The sequence below is a fragment of the Bactrocera tryoni genome, chromosome 1 (assembly GCF_016617805.1).
Source record: "Bactrocera tryoni isolate S06 chromosome 1, CSIRO_BtryS06_freeze2, whole genome shotgun sequence".
NCBI lineage: Eukaryota > Metazoa > Arthropoda > Insecta > Diptera > Tephritidae > Bactrocera > Bactrocera tryoni.
Window position 1 is genome coordinate 1,244,648 of NC_052499.1, and position 15,778 is coordinate 1,260,425.

The following is a 15,778-nucleotide window of genomic DNA, read 5'->3' on the forward strand; positions in this document are numbered from 1 at the left end:
CTTAAAACGAAAAATGCGAGAGAAATAATGATGGAGATTTTAAGCGGAAGTGGAAAGGAACATGAAGTACAAAAAAATTTGTTTTATGACAGTTCGAGATATTAGTACATAGATATGTCACACATTTTATTTTTTTAAAGCTAGTGCTACTATTAAATATATATATATATAATACAAATGTGTGAAATGTACCAGACGTATACATTGTGACCCGGAAATTGTAAATAAAACGCAAAATATTTAATTATTAATCTTCAAATCTCCGACAGTAATCTCCGACTGAAAGCGGGTGCCACGGACTGATTGACATTAAATTACAATTTTCGGGGGCTTTTTTGTCACAATGTAAGTGTTTAAGATAACTCGAGTCTTGGCATATTCGTGAAATGGTGTTTGACATGTGCCGTTGGGTATGTGAGCAGATGCAGCGTCAACACCGACATTGAATATGAACAAACCCTTAGTATAGAAGTTTGTGCTATTAAAATGATATCCGCAAATAATGGTGCGTTTTAAGGAACGGAGTTTAGGGATTTTAACATTAATACTTTGGGATCCTAAAATTCTCGGAGTTTTTAAAAAAACTGATAATGAAAAGAAAAGTCGGAATAGAACACAAACAAGGCTGTTTTATTTTGAATAACTTGGAGATCGCAGAAGATTCGTGTCCATTTAGTTTACTTGAAAAAGAGATCGGTTTGTGTTCTTCGCTACTATTTATTCAGTAATCAGTTATTGGACCCAGGAGAATGAAAATTGTTAACGTTTCTGAGGTGTTAAAGGACATCGGTTTAGAAGCCTGCTCTGGTACTGGTTCATATCAAGTGTGTCTTAACGCATTACTGACACCTACAATAGGTTTGATGATAATGCCACATGACTCTCAGTGAATGTTACGACAACGTTTGGCTCCAACGATTTGCTGAACACATTGTTGTGGCTTTTATGGAGGTTTCAAGTATCGAAATGATGACAATGACTCGGGAGTGCCGGGATTCAATGCATCTGCTCATGGCGAAACCGAAGTACAATATCGCTTCCACATGTGTGTATGTGTATGCTGATTTCCATCCGAAAAGTTTTGTCGAATAGTGCAAATACTATATGATGAAAATAAAGGAAGGAAGGGTTGGTTGTTGCAGCGGGGGCAGTTGAGTTTAACTGTTACGTGTTGTTGCGGTTAGACAAGCAACAAGCAACTGCTGACTATAAGCTGTCATCACTTTTCAACAAGCAACTCATGCAGCATATTCCTCTAATTACACACCACACATATACACACGCACCCATGCGTTTGCGCAAGCGTTAACTTTTGTTTATGAAAATTGTATTTCCACTTTACTGTTATGTTAAGATATAAATTGCAATGACATGCATGCAAATACTGGATTATATGCAATTTTGTTGCCATTGCAGTTTTTGGTGCCCTGCATGTCAGCCAAGTTAATAGACAATAATAAATTTAGCAATGTAATGCACCAATAGCACTATTATATGCAAGCTTGGGAGCATTTGAGTATTGGGATTTTGAATTTATTATGTAAAAATTGAGGACGAAATATCGGCTAGATTTTGGAGTTTCTCTATTTGATCCCTAGTACAAAAGTGAGCTGAAGGTTTTATGCATATAGGAGGAACTGTAAGGGGTTTTAAGGTGCTCTCTGCACTCGGCGTTTTCCTCGTTGACTGCTTAAAACAGCAAATAGTGTACTCCGCGTTTTATTACTTTACTTTTGCATTTTTTTGTCAACGTTTTGAGTTTTCGAATTTATCAACCAATGTGCGAAAGTTTCCGCATAGAAAGGGCATACGGGGGGAGCTAAATGACTCAGTTTATTACAACAAGAATAAATCTTAATGCGCAATCATTCTTTCATGAGTAGCATCTCCAATTTATACTCACACACGCATATACACATGTGCTTATGTGGACCAAGAATAATGGCTCAGTGATTAGGTAATAAAAACTCTACAGAGCATGTGTGACGATAAAGTGACGAATATACAAGCTATGCACCCGCGCGCACATATGTACATTCATTTGAAGCGGCACAAATTTGAACAACAAAATACTAGATGGTCGTTCCATGAGTTTTTAATCTCATATTTATTGACGGTCAACAATTTTCCTACATTTCAAATGACTAAACACTCACTCATTTTGTTTTTGTTTTTTTCTTCTCATCTTTGTTGACTGTGAACAGCTGAGAGCTTTGCTCACAAGCGAAGTCAACGCTCTGTCTGATGTGCTGCCAGAAATGATTAATTTGCATAAATGCGAATTCCTTAGGTAAGCATTCATGGTACGTTCATGAATAAAGTTCTCTTTAAATTGAAGATTTCGAGACTAAATTTGATTTACCGACTATTCTGAGATGTAAGAGTAGAGCACATCACTGAACATACCAAAATAAAACTAAAGACACATGCATACTTTCCCCTATTATTTTCTTCGTTTGATTGGCCTACACTGGTTATCATGGTGACTGGTTATCATTGGTGTCTGAGGGTGTCTCCTCTTGATGTATGGCGCGGGGATTACGTCGTTTTAGCCTTTGAGAGAGCCTTGAGAGATCTAGTTTGTTTTTGCAATGAGATAATACTTTCTCCGACTGAGAGGCATGATTATTTGTGATCTATTCGTCGTCACCGTTTTCGGCTGAAGAGCGATTATCCATGCTTGCTGAAACATGCACTAGGTTGTTACATTATTTTCTTTAATAAAATGTGTTTTATCTCAGTATTGCTGTTACCAGTTTCCATATAGGAAAGCGCCATACAGGAATTGGTGCTTGAAAAACTTGTTTTCGAACATATTAGGGAATTTTACATATGAAAATGGTACATACATTTAATGAAGGCTCGATAATTTCTCTCAATGCGTAGTATGGTCCATCATTCAATATGGTTCATAGTATAGTCCATCATTAAAGTCATGTAAATAATTTTGAAGAGGAAGTACCTGTTAAATTACTTGGATTGTTTTTGAACATCATTTACAAATGTATTTTAATTTTAATGTGTTTCAAGATTTTTCATAAACATACACATGTAAAGACTTTTGTGTTTAAGTAAAAAGGTGAGATAAAACATAAACAAAATTTAAAATGTTTTTAAACACCATTTATATAAGTATTTTAACTTTCTTGTACTTCCATGTGTTTCAAGATTTTTCATAAACATACACATGTTAAGTCTTGTGGAGTTAGGTAAAAAAGATGAGATGAAACAAAAAAAAAAAAAAATTGAACATGAAACACTTACATACGTTTTCGACAGCTTTGTAAGTATCACCAAATTTTGAATGTAAATGAAACGCCCCCGGGTTTAAACCTAAGTCATTTATTGCATCGATCGATATACTGCTGTTGATTTATATGTAAACTTAATTCATAAATATCTGACAATTACTAAGTAAATTCTAAAATGTTGTCATTTTTGTAATGCTAGTAAATATATGTTGTCATAATTTGAGGTTAAATGCGATTAAACGATATATTTCGATATAATTTGAGGTTAAATACGATTAAAATATATATATATATTTGTATAGTTTGAGTATTACTTTTGGTTATTAAATATACGCTTAGAATTTGCTGTTAAATGCGATTAGATAAGCAATAAAGTGATTAAAGTGATAACGTAAGCCAGTAAGAATAACATTAGTTCAAGCCAGATCGTCAATTGTCGGGTGATTTCCTTTCGGCACTCTAGTTGCACTCGTCGATGCTACAAACGAGCCTTCAGCTCTTCGAGCATACGGTAGACCTTGATGAACTTCTTCTCCACGATCTCCGTAAAAGACTTGATGTCATTGCGCACAATGGCCAGCTCTAAGGCAGCTTCCGACAAGCCGTCCCCTGAGCATTTCTTCGATGCCTTGTTGCTCTCATACCAACAGGCCACACCATCCACATAATCATCGACCAGTTCCGATTCCGTGGTATCCTCCGTAAAGGATATATCACGCTTCTTCACAAACGAGTTCATCAGCAACTGCAGGAAATCACAGTTCCAGTTATTTTGCTGGAAGTAGAAGTACTGCAGCGATTTCAAATCGTTGAAAAGAGGAAATTTCAAATTATACAGCGAGTTCGCTGATATGTCCAGCTGCTTGAGCTGCGCCTGCTTCTTGAACACATCTTCGGGTAGGTCATGCATGCCGATTGAGCTCAAGTTGAGCCGCTGCAGGCCGGTAAAGCGTCGCAACGGATTGCCCTGCAAAGTGCCGAGCGGGTTGTGAGCCAAATCCAGTCCGCTGACATTGGCCGCATGCGGTATGTGTGGCAGCTCGCGCAGCGAATTGTTACGCAGCTCTAGATCGTGGACGTAACCATAGACGGTGAGCTTGCGTATGTCGCAATTGTTGCAAATCGCGCTCTCCAGCACAGCGAAGTTGAGCGTCAGATCTTGCAGTTCATTGCCCGAGAGATCTAAGAGCTTCAGACGCGGCTGCAGCTTGAACAGCTCAGATTCAAATGCCACAAAACGATTACGCGACAAATTAATGCGCGTCAAATTAAGGTTGCGATCAAAGATGCCCCGCGGAAAGGCCGACAACCGATTGCCGCTCAAGTTGAGGTCTAGGAGTTTGCGCAGTGGCGCGAAGACGCCAAGAGGCAGCTGTGCTAGCTGGTTGTCAGCTAGTGACATTTCTTGCAGCTCTTTTAACGCATGGAAGCTGGCGTTATGCAGTGTGCGTATTTGATTATGATTCAAGTGAAGCGTGTGTAGATTATCAGCGCCAAGAAAGATATTTTTCGGTATGTCACGCAGCAGATTGTGACCCAGAAACAGACTCATCAAGTTGCTGGCGCCCTCGAATTGCGGCTTCTCGAAAACTTCGACTGAGCAATTTTCCATGCGCAGCACCTGCAAGTCCGGAAAGGTGTCGAACATCAGATGGGGTATTTTGGCGATGCTGGAATTGAGAAAGGTAAGCATAAGCTGCTTGGCGATGGGCATCTGCGACAGAATGACATAGTCATTGCGACCGATATCGATGCCGGTGCAAATGCCGTGATGGCAGTGATCCTGCATCCAGACGCGACGCAGTTGTGCCGCATGTCCGTTATAGCGCGTATGCAGCGCAGCGATTGCGCAAACCACTACAAATAGAAATTTCATCATTCACGAGCACGCGTCCACGAAGGAAACTATTTCACTGTTTTATTTTCACAAAAAGTTCATATATATTTAACTTATTCATCGCCGCCACCCCTCGAGTTAATGTGCGCTCGCGCCACTCGGGGGGGCTTGTACCGTCAGCGTCGCAAGTCTAACGATGCGTTGCCCGCGCGTGCTTTTCCACAACAAACTTGGAAACAAAAAGTCTCTTTATATATATTTCTAAAAATTATTCACACTTTAGTTGGCGATCGCAACTATTCGAACGGCATTGCAACGCCGTGTCAACGACGCGTCCGCGTCGGTGTCTCCTAACAAACTGATGGCCGAACTGCGCCCGCCACTAAGAGCTGCGCTCAACTGCCGTTAGACCCGAAATTTCGATGACCAAGTAGGCATAGTTTATTCATCTCTTGATGAATTAGAATTTTACTGCCCAGCTTACATACAGATGTATTAACTAGTATACTTTTCCAACTATTTACATTAGTAATATTGCTCTTCGTGGTTTGTTGTTGCCCACATTACCCCTATTTTTATTCTGTTTTATTAAAATGCCTCAACAGGGGGCGGGCAAACCTAAACGCTGACTCTTCGCTCTATAGTAGTAGCTAACTACTGTTTTGTTGTTGTTGTTTTTTTTTACCGCGACCCAGTCGTCTGGTTAATATTGTGTCCATACTGGTGCATACTTGATGGTCGCGTATGTATGCAATTAAGTAAGTTTGAGTGTGTGTGTCGTTGTTGTTTGGTACCACGGGTTCCGTTTTCAATTAAACATCCGCTGAGGTTTCTATTTAACTCAACTGCGGTCGAGCATTTAGACCGCACCAAATCACAGCAAAGCCGCGAACACACATGTATACATGCATAGTTGATATGAGAACGCTAAATTGAAATATAGAAATATTCAATAATAAACGTTGAGATGAATTATATATTGTATGTACGTGTGTGTGAGTATGATAAACGCGGATTTACATAGAATAAGTAAAACAAAAATGCCTGTTTTTGAGAAATTTGTTAAAATATTTACGAAGAACTTTTTGCAGAAAATGTTTAGCATTTAACCCTAGACTGAATATGCTCTTCTTAGGACTAGTTTCCGTGGTCCGGTACTTATCAGTAAAGTTTAATATTAATCGTCTTTTCTTTATTATTTTCTAATTCAGTGCTATATTTTTCAGAAAAATGGCTGTATTTTGTGTTTGCTGAGTGGAGTGATTCTTAAACAATCTAAAGAAAGTATAAAAATGATCCTGACAAATTCTGTAACAATTGTTGTGAAATAACTTTTGTATTTCAATGAAGAAATTTAACACCTTTAATAAAAAGTTGTATGAAAGTTATTTCGGTTTTGCTGTTGGACAGCAACATAAAGTGTGGGTTCCACACATCTGTTCTGTTACGTGTGTAGGACTTCTTAAGGGTTGGGAAAAAAGATCTCGATCTATGCCTTTCGGAATTCCGATGATTTGGATGGAGTCGACAGACCATTCAACTAATTGTTATTTTTGTCTGACTAATACAAAAGGCATTACAATTAAAACAAAAAATCACCAATTCCTCACAGTGAAGAACTACCTACATTAAAACCACCTCAGCGCTCTGATCTTTCAACTGAATCAGAGGAAACAGATAATATAAGTACTTATCCTGATTTTCAAATTGCTTCTTCATCTATGTATCTGTCTCCAGGAAGAAACGCCACACCTACTATCTCAAGGAGATCTTAATGATTTTGTTCGTAATCTACACTTGTCTAAACAACAAGGAGAACTTTTGGGATCTCGATTAAAGGATAGAATTTATTGCAACCAAACACAAAAATAACTTTTTTTCGGCATCGAAATGAAGAGTTAAAAAGCTTTTTTTTCACAAGATAATGATTTGATATTTTGGAACAGTGTCTGTAATGTTATGAATATTTTGAGAACACAACACAAAATTGAAGAGTGGCGTTTATTTATTGATTCTTCAAAAACAAGCTTAAAGGCAGTTTTGTTACATATTAGTAATAATATTCCCTCCGTACCCAGAGGTTATGGTGCTAACATGAAAGAATCCTATGAAACAATGAATTTTTTTTAGAAAAGATTCAGTATGACGATCATAAATGGAAAATTTGCGGAGATTTAAAAGTTGTTGCGCTTTTATTAGGATTGCAACTTGGGTATACAAAATTTTGTTCTTTTCTTTGTGAATGGGACAGTAGGGATAGGAAGAACCATTACGTGAAGAAAAATTGGTGCAAAAGACGATCTCTTACTCCAGGAATAAAAAATGTGAAACATTCTTCATTAGTACAGCCTGAAGATATATTTTTACCACCTCTCCATATAAAACTTGGTCTGATGAAAAACTTTGTAAAAGCAATGGACAAAAATGGCGCTGGATATAAAAAATGGAGAAATGGAGTCCAACTATGCTGGCTGATTATTGCTAGGGACTACAGAGGGACGTTCCTGACGCGAAGTACAGGAGAAAATCATAATAAAGTATCTATTTTAATATTATAACATTGATAATAATTTAATGTTTGTTCAAATAATTTGTAATTTAATAAAAGTAAAAAAATCATACGGATTATTAAATTACGATAAAACGATTCGTATCTAAAATTTTAGACTACTAATTCTACTCTACTTGACCTTATTCCTAACAGAATCAGCCAAAATTTTTCTTGTTACACAGAAAAAAGTTTTTTTTGTTGATCAGTGTAATTAATGAATAAAGTTTCTCAAAATGTCTTTTAGAGATTGAAAAGCTGTACACAATTTTGAAATAAGAAGTTTGGCTGAGATCTATTGAGAGGCTAAGTGGTTGCCCGAGAAAAGTCGATAGAGGGCTTTTTTATAAGAGTAATTTGATGTTTAATTCATTCAGAGCTCGCTCAGCCGCCTCATTTCGAGTCAATTCCTTCTAACAACGGCAGCACAGAAAGCTTTTTTCGAAGGAGATTTAATTTCAGTTGAATTCGCAATAAAAAAAGGGTGACGAGAAATTTTGAAAGATCATACAAACCCAAATTAGGAGCAAAGTTAAAATTTAATGAACTGATATTCGAGGAAAATTAGAATCCCTAAGAATGATGACAATTACAGAAATGAAACTAGGCGTTGCATTAGTAAGAACGAGATAAGTTAGTTCGGAAACGGACAAAAAATTCCAATATTTGCGTTATTTGGGGAACCTACGAAAATTTGACCTGGTTTTATTCAATTTGAATATCGTGTCATATTACGGTATGTTAATACCATAAATAGCACCAAAGCAATGGATCTAATTTTATGCTATAAAAACAAGCGGTACCACACCCTTGGTCCGGTTTTTCAACACCTGACAATATCTTATTATACGCGGAATATGGTAATTGGGTTTGGGTTTTGGAAGTTTATAACACTCAGAAGGAAACGTCGGAGACGCAATAAAAAAATATATAAATAATCAGCATGACGATCTCAGTCAATTTAGCCATGTTTGCCTGTTGGTCTATAGACTTTTGATCTAAGAGTTGCTCATTTGTCGGAATTGCTGATATCGGACCACTATAGCATATAGCTGCCATTTGAACTGAACGATCGGAATCAATCAAATTCTGCTTGCAAGGAAAACTTTTTCATTTGACGAGATATCTTCCCGAAATTTGTGTGTTGTTGTTGCCTAAGGCAATGGTGTAATCTTCGAAGAAATTGTTTAGATGGGATCACAATAGTATAAAGCTGCTATAGAAACTGGTCGATCAAAATAAACTTCTTGTAAGGAATTTGTTGTATTTGTGAAGGGTATTATATGTAGCTTCGGTGCAACCGATGTTAACGTTTTTACTCGTTTTATTTTTGAATAATTAATTAATTTTTCAAGTGGTGTAAATTGAAAGGTTCTCATCTAGTCTGAGTGTGGATGTTTTGCAGCTTATAAGATCTTTAATCCCTTATTTTACTAAATCAGTGATAGGGTAGGATTATGCGCAATTTTGAGAATAGGAATAAGAATATCAAAATAATAACTTCGATACTAAGTTTTGGTTTTTCCAATAAAATCGAGTTGAAAGCGAATTGAAAAATTAGTTTATCTTTTAAGGCGCTCACAACAAGAAGTCAGTTGGCTTATTTCTACCATTTAAATTTTGTTGATTTGGTTTTATTTCCTTTCGCTGCAATTGTGGCCATTATGTCGAACTTTCAATTTCGATGGATTTATTTGAATTTAAGTGTTGATGATAAAAAATGGCTTTTAAAGTAGGAAATGCACACTTTGCCAACACGCTGCTGACTTCGCCCTCTTCTGTCACATACATAAATAAATATATATGTATGTATATCTGATTATGCTTGCGGGCATGCTAACTCTTTCGATAAATCAACATAAAAAGAATGACAGTAGCAAAAAATAAAAATTAAATAAAAAATTTAAACAGCAAAATAAACGCAACGCCACATAAATCTGCAGATTTAAATGACACTTTTATATATGAGTTTATATGTGATGACGGAGCACATGCGTTCGGGTGGATGTCTGGTGGACGATGTGTGTTTTCACACTCATCCGGCGGAATCGTGTTGGACCAAACAATCACACGCGTCAGCAGTGGTAATTGCAAAGTGCAACACTCACACACACCCGCTTCCATTCGCATGTCACACTCTACCACTACTATTTCCTACCTAGATATCATTCCCCATTTTTTCGTCTGTTTTTTGTAGCTTTTTGCAACACATCACATCCGGTCTTGTCTGTGCGGGCTTGTCGCCCACCGTTTGCCGTTCGTTCGTTTTGTTATGAAAAAAGGTAAGCAAACTGACGACATAACGAGACCCCCTCTTTAATGGATCTTTAACCGCCGCGAAGCAGGTATTGCCGTTGAATTTCCCGTTCGAATTTTTACGAGTATTGCCGGTTAACCGTAAACGAATAGCTTTTCCGATGCATTTACTGCAGCAAATTGCACACGTAGGGCAATGAGAAGTGGAGAGGAATATGGGGAGGAAAGTAGCAGCAAAAAACCAAAACCAAATTGGAAAGCGTGAAAACTCTTGTACTTTTGAGCAGCGGGGATTTATTGAAGAAAAGCTTTTAAAAGATCAACACAATTTTGATATTGATTCCTCCATAGTAATATTATTGCTAAAGAGAATTCACCACTCAGGTTTCATTTGTAGATTGATATACCTTTTATGTCTGCTGCGTTCTGTAGTAAAATAGTAATCCCAAACCTTTGCAATAATTCACCATTTACATTACGAAGAGCAAAGGTAATTAGTATACAAAAACCTAAAAAGATATAAGGTTTATATACCAGATATCCCATTTGATCTAAGCTTAGCAATCTTGGCGTGAATCAAGCTTAATTCGGGTTCAAAATTAATCGATAACAATGCGTTTATATCAAAAACTGAGTACTCTCTGTTGAGGAACGATTTTAGAGCTGAACTGGAAAAGGAACCCGAAAAATTTCCTAATAAATTACTGAACGATATTTAGAATAGAGAAGATAAGAATTAGAGAAGTCGAATTCTATAAAATCATATGCAAATTCTTAATAAATAAAATTAAACATCTTCTTTAAACCCACAAAATCTTGAAACTTGAGCTTATGATTAGACGGGAACGCTCAATAAATGCTCGAAATACGTGCTCTTGTTCGGTTAGTACATATTTTTGTGGAGGCTGCATTTATGGTTTAGGTGTATAATATTCCTTCTGCGGCTATTCTTAGTTAAGAAAGTAGGGAAGCACATATAAAGAGAAAGTGAAACAGAATTTAATATAACAATAACCAATAAAAGCCACAATAAGTAGACCTGTTGAGGCTTTTGACATTTATTAAAACGCTACTAACATGCATATGTATGTATGATATGCACGTACAAGTGTGTGCGCATAATATGGAAACAACAAAGATTTTGTAAGTAAGGGGCCAGTAGTGCAACAGGTGCTGCCATGTCGGGGGGAATATGAAAAGGTTCTTAAGTCAGTGGAGACTAAGTTTGCATAAAATAGTACTAGGGTTCAGGGCGTATACAGGTTGATGCGGAATGTAAGGATGTGTACTTTTCTACAGATGTTTCAGTGCATATCTTTTACATACCAATTACGTAACGAAATAATTCCGTGCCTTTGAAAGGGAACCAGCACGTTTGTTTTGTCAAACTACGCAGACTGCTTGTGGAGGCACGCAACAGTTGCGTTTAACTGCACTGACATGAGGCATTCGGAATGCCTCTCATTTCCATTTTTACTGCCATTGACGTTTTCACATTCACTCCACAAACGACTAAGCGGAAATTAGGGTTCCCAAATGCTTGAAAAACGTTTAAGTTGACAGTTGGATATGTTATATGCCAATGCATATGAGAGGATTTAGCTCTTATTTCTAATAGCTGCATATTGAAGCCATTTCAAGTAGAGCGAATAGTAATTCGAGAGGTACAAGATTGAAAGAAAATCAAAAAGCTTCTCTATTGTGACCTTTGAAACCATTTCTCTTAGCATTATTGAAGGTGGGTTTAAACTACTTTCTTTGTGGGCGCTAACAGGCCAAAAATCAAATATGAGCTTAAACCGAATATCTCTGAAATATTCGAGGTACTAATCTCATGGTTATATATTTTTTATTATTCCATGTTGGGTCTCCGAAAGGGCTAATTCACCGTTGAAAGCATAACACCGAGGCAAGAAAAGAATTGAAAAACGTCGTTGGACTGAATATTACTTTTTGAAAACGGTCAAACTATTTGAATTCTGGAGTCCGGTTGCCACGGATTATACGTTCATAAAAAGAAAAAAAAACAATGAACAAGAAAGATATATGTCATAGCACCCACTTTGGGCGAGCTTCACCAAATGCTGCTTGATACACCCGCAAATTGTTTGCTGTTGTTTCTGTAATGCAAGTGTATTTGCTGTTGCTATTATTAAAGTGGTAAATAACCCAGCATATCAACCATTGTACATTGGGGTGAGTTGTGCTTAGGGCGAGGTGTCGTGCATAAATATTTGTCGCCTCGTCAGCCGTGTGCTTGCCATGCGAACAGGGGCAGGGTTAGACGACGACTGTAGCTCATTGTAAATGTTGGCGGCAAATGAGAGTTTACGATACTTTTGGAAGCAATAAAGTTATCTACTATATTACTAAAGCAAGCATTGTATGTAGGAAACAATGTGAATATAAAAATATGCTCAAATAACGTTCGTACTTAGTGGAGAATATTAATATAAGTTGCGAAGGAAATTGAGGTAAGCAATAACACAATAAACTGGACAAAAATAAGATTAAAAAAAATTAGTAGCAAAGATATGTTTACTCAGTATAATATTTTATGCTGAGCACCACTGTCGTTCTTTGCCTAAATAAGTTAGTCAACTATGACATTACTCAAAAACTTAGCTATGCATTTTTTGTTTTCTTTATGTAGGATGACTCTTTTGCATAATCTAAAAAAATAAGAAATAATGTCGTTTTCATTGTGCTAAATTTAGCTAAGTCACACACCTCGTACGGTTGTAATGTAGATAAGTTTCGCCTGAGAAGAATAGTAACAAATCTGAACCGCTTTCTGAATATGTAGCGATCTCATAAAAATGTTTTCCTCTCATATTGCCTTACGTACACTTCATACTAATGCTTTCTTCATTACTCTTCGACGACATCTAAAGTAGACGTCATACGAATGCTTATACCCTAGAATTTTACGATTTACTTCCGAATTCAATAAAGATCAACACACACATGTACATAATATTGTAAACAATTATGAGACTTACTTTCGTAGGAATTTGGCGGAGTAAGAAATACAATAAAAATGTTTATGTAGGCGAACTCATAAGAGCAACGTCAGCAGAAAGCTTATAAAAGTGGTAGCCAGCTAACCAGCAAGCAGCGAGTCAGCCAAGAGAAACAGTTGAGCAGTCAAAAAGCCAAAAAAGATGAACTGTTATTTTACAAACGAAAACTGGAGCAAGAAAATTTGGAAGCAGAGCGACAGACTCAACATGTCATAAGGCCAAAGGCTTGGCAAGCGCTACACATGAAACACTGCAGACCTTATGCAATGACGAAGTGAATATGACTATGAGCCTAAGAATGCTTTGGGTTGTGATAAGACAGAATTTGATATTGAAATTAGCTTGACATTTTTGCTATCTCAACAATTTTGCCATAAAATAATGACTTGACATGTAACTTTTAATGCGAGTGGGGATATTACTCTCTTATATATTATGTTTACATAAATTTATTAACTGAAGGTTGCCGTTAGCAACGGGGAATACGCTGGAATTTAGAAAAAACTTTGTATGTTTGTATGCCGCAGAAATTTGCTACCGAAATGAAGGTCAAGCTGCTTTGAAAATAATTTGAGAAAAACAGATTTAATTCAAATTAATTCCAATTTGCTTAAAGCGTTAAGCCATCTTGTTATATTCTTATTGAAACAGTATTCATGTTCATACAAGGGTGTTAAACTGAAGATTAAAAAATCGGAAAAAGTGTCAGACTATAAAAAATCGTAGAAGCCATTTTTAGTGGCCGTTAGGAACACATAATCTCATTGCTGATAAAATCAGCGTCGAAGTTGACCGATCTGCAGCTGATTTAATACGCAACTTGAAATGGGGGAAAAATCAGACCCTGCTGATTTGCTTTCCATTGCTTTAAACGAGATTTTCGTTTCTTAGATTCAACAATAAGCAAATGCATATTTATTGCAGACATTTCACCGTTCAACGCCTGCGAGGCTTTCTTAATAAAAGGCAAAAAAACACAATAATAAAGCAAAATGAAATGAAATCAACCATCCGCACAGGCCAGACAAAGAAGAGTCGACGAGCAGCTTCGTTGCGAGAATTCAAATTCAATCCGCTATCCGCTTTTCTTCGCACACTCCACAATCAATTTTATTATTATACTTTGGCGCGGATTGCTTTCTAATCGGACAGGCAGGCAGATGTACGGAAGGAGTGGAGAGGCCTGCGTCGCTTGTTACGGCGGCAGCGAGGCTGCTGCGCTTTTGCGGCCGCGCTTTGGCGACTGAATAATGGATTTTAGCGCTGCTGGTGTTGCATAATTCAATTTCGGTTCAGTAAATGGCCATTTGCTGTTTTGCCAGCTCACTGGCTGCCTCACTCTGGCGTGTGCGTGTATTGGTCTATGTATGTATGTATACTCCTATATGTCTTGTTACTGGGGGGTACTGAATTAAATGAAAATTTGGCTTCTTTTGTTAAATGCGGTTTTCTTTTGTCCTTTTGGTGCCACCGTCTGTAACTGTGTGCAACGGTGAATAGAAGCTGTGGCGCAAAGGACAAAGAACGCTTTTCCTGTGCGTAGACAAATGGCTTGCAAATGGGCAGCAAAAGTCGTGGAAATGATCATAAAACAGCCGCAGAAAACTTAAGCTGAATTTAATGTTGCACTTTGCAGGATGCAGTTGATTGGAGATGAAGGAAATGCAATATTACTGCGAGTTATTGCGACGTAATATTTGTGCTCTTGTGCATGCACATACGCAATAGGTATGTATGTATGTACATATGTATATGGGCGCATAATTGACAAGACCAAGCGGTCGCAGGTTGGGATTCTGATTGCCAGAGTAATCTCTAAGATTTTTACGGAATTCAAACTGGACTACGCAAAACAGTCTCACAGTTAAATCAAGCAACAATTCAATTGATGGACTTGTGCATAATTTGGTATTAAAAAAGGAAAAAGCGTATAATTTATAAAGTTAACTAAAATTTTCTTTGAACAGGTAACTGAAATGTGCAGGTATATTTCGTTCTTTTACAAAAAGCCAAAACAGTACAAGTAAGTAAGAGATATGTTCGGGTCAAACCGAACCAGGGAAATATTTAAGGTGTAAAATGTCATACACACACATACTCATGCACTGGCCAATAGATGCGGCATAAGGATTGTTAGAAAAACGAAAATCATTACAGCTAGTATATGAAAGTTATTTTTCCCAATACCACATACTATTAATATGTCATATAATGAAAAAACCAATAATATAGGGTAAAGTCAGCCGGATGTTCAAAAATCCTGATATTAGTTATATAGTGGTTAGGCCAAGTTTTCGCTCAAATTTATCTATTTTAGGCACAAAAATACCCCGTTATGAGTAAAATTTGCTCTCTCATTTTCATTGCGATTACCCACATATTCGCCGATATATGCGGTATAAAGTCACCAGTAAGTTCGAAAATTTTTATGTTAGGTATGGGGGCGAAGGGAAGTATTGACACGATTCAATCCAGGAAAAGGTTCTCCCTGAATTTCAATTCTATATCCTATAGATTGACCGCTATTTTCGGTCAAAAGTCAAGAATAGGAACTGGTGTCCAAATTCGTTCGAGTTTTTATAAAGTAATGAGTAGTAGCAAAAATGTCGAGTGTTCGTTGTCAAGAATTTTTCCCTTGTTCTTTCTTCAATGTAAGCACGGATTATTAATTAAACGCAAAATTCGAGTTTTACCTACCTTTTCAACTTTCTCGAATTTTAAAAAAATAGTGTTTGAAATTTTAAGTGAAGTCTTAACCGGCAGAGTTTCCAATACACTAAAGAAATAGTATACATTTTTAAAAATCCTTGTAGCGAGGTAGTTTTGAATATCCGAACCATCGAATTATAAATGTTAATGTTTT

At 36.9% G+C, this 15,778-nt stretch overlaps 2 protein-coding genes across 4 annotated transcripts in view; both read right to left on the bottom strand.

Moving 5' to 3' along the window:
• LOC120770974 (furin-like protease 1) overlaps positions 1-15,778 on the bottom strand; it is a 264,355-nt gene that overhangs the window by 67,367 nt on the left and 181,210 nt on the right. The gene's annotated exons all lie outside the window — the stretch shown is intronic.
• On the bottom strand, positions 3,430-5,475 carry LOC120771005 (platelet glycoprotein V). The gene has a single exon (XM_040098769.1). The coding sequence runs from the start codon at positions 5,128-5,130 to the stop codon at positions 3,730-3,732; it is 1,401 nt and encodes a 466-aa protein (XP_039954703.1). The 5' UTR covers positions 5,131-5,475; the 3' UTR covers positions 3,430-3,729.

What these genes read in the sequence shown, in the direction of transcription:
- LOC120771005 (XM_040098769.1), bottom strand. Translation starts at nt 5,130, where the DNA reads ATGATGAAATTTCTATTTGTAGTGGTTTGCGCAATCGCTGCGCTGCAT.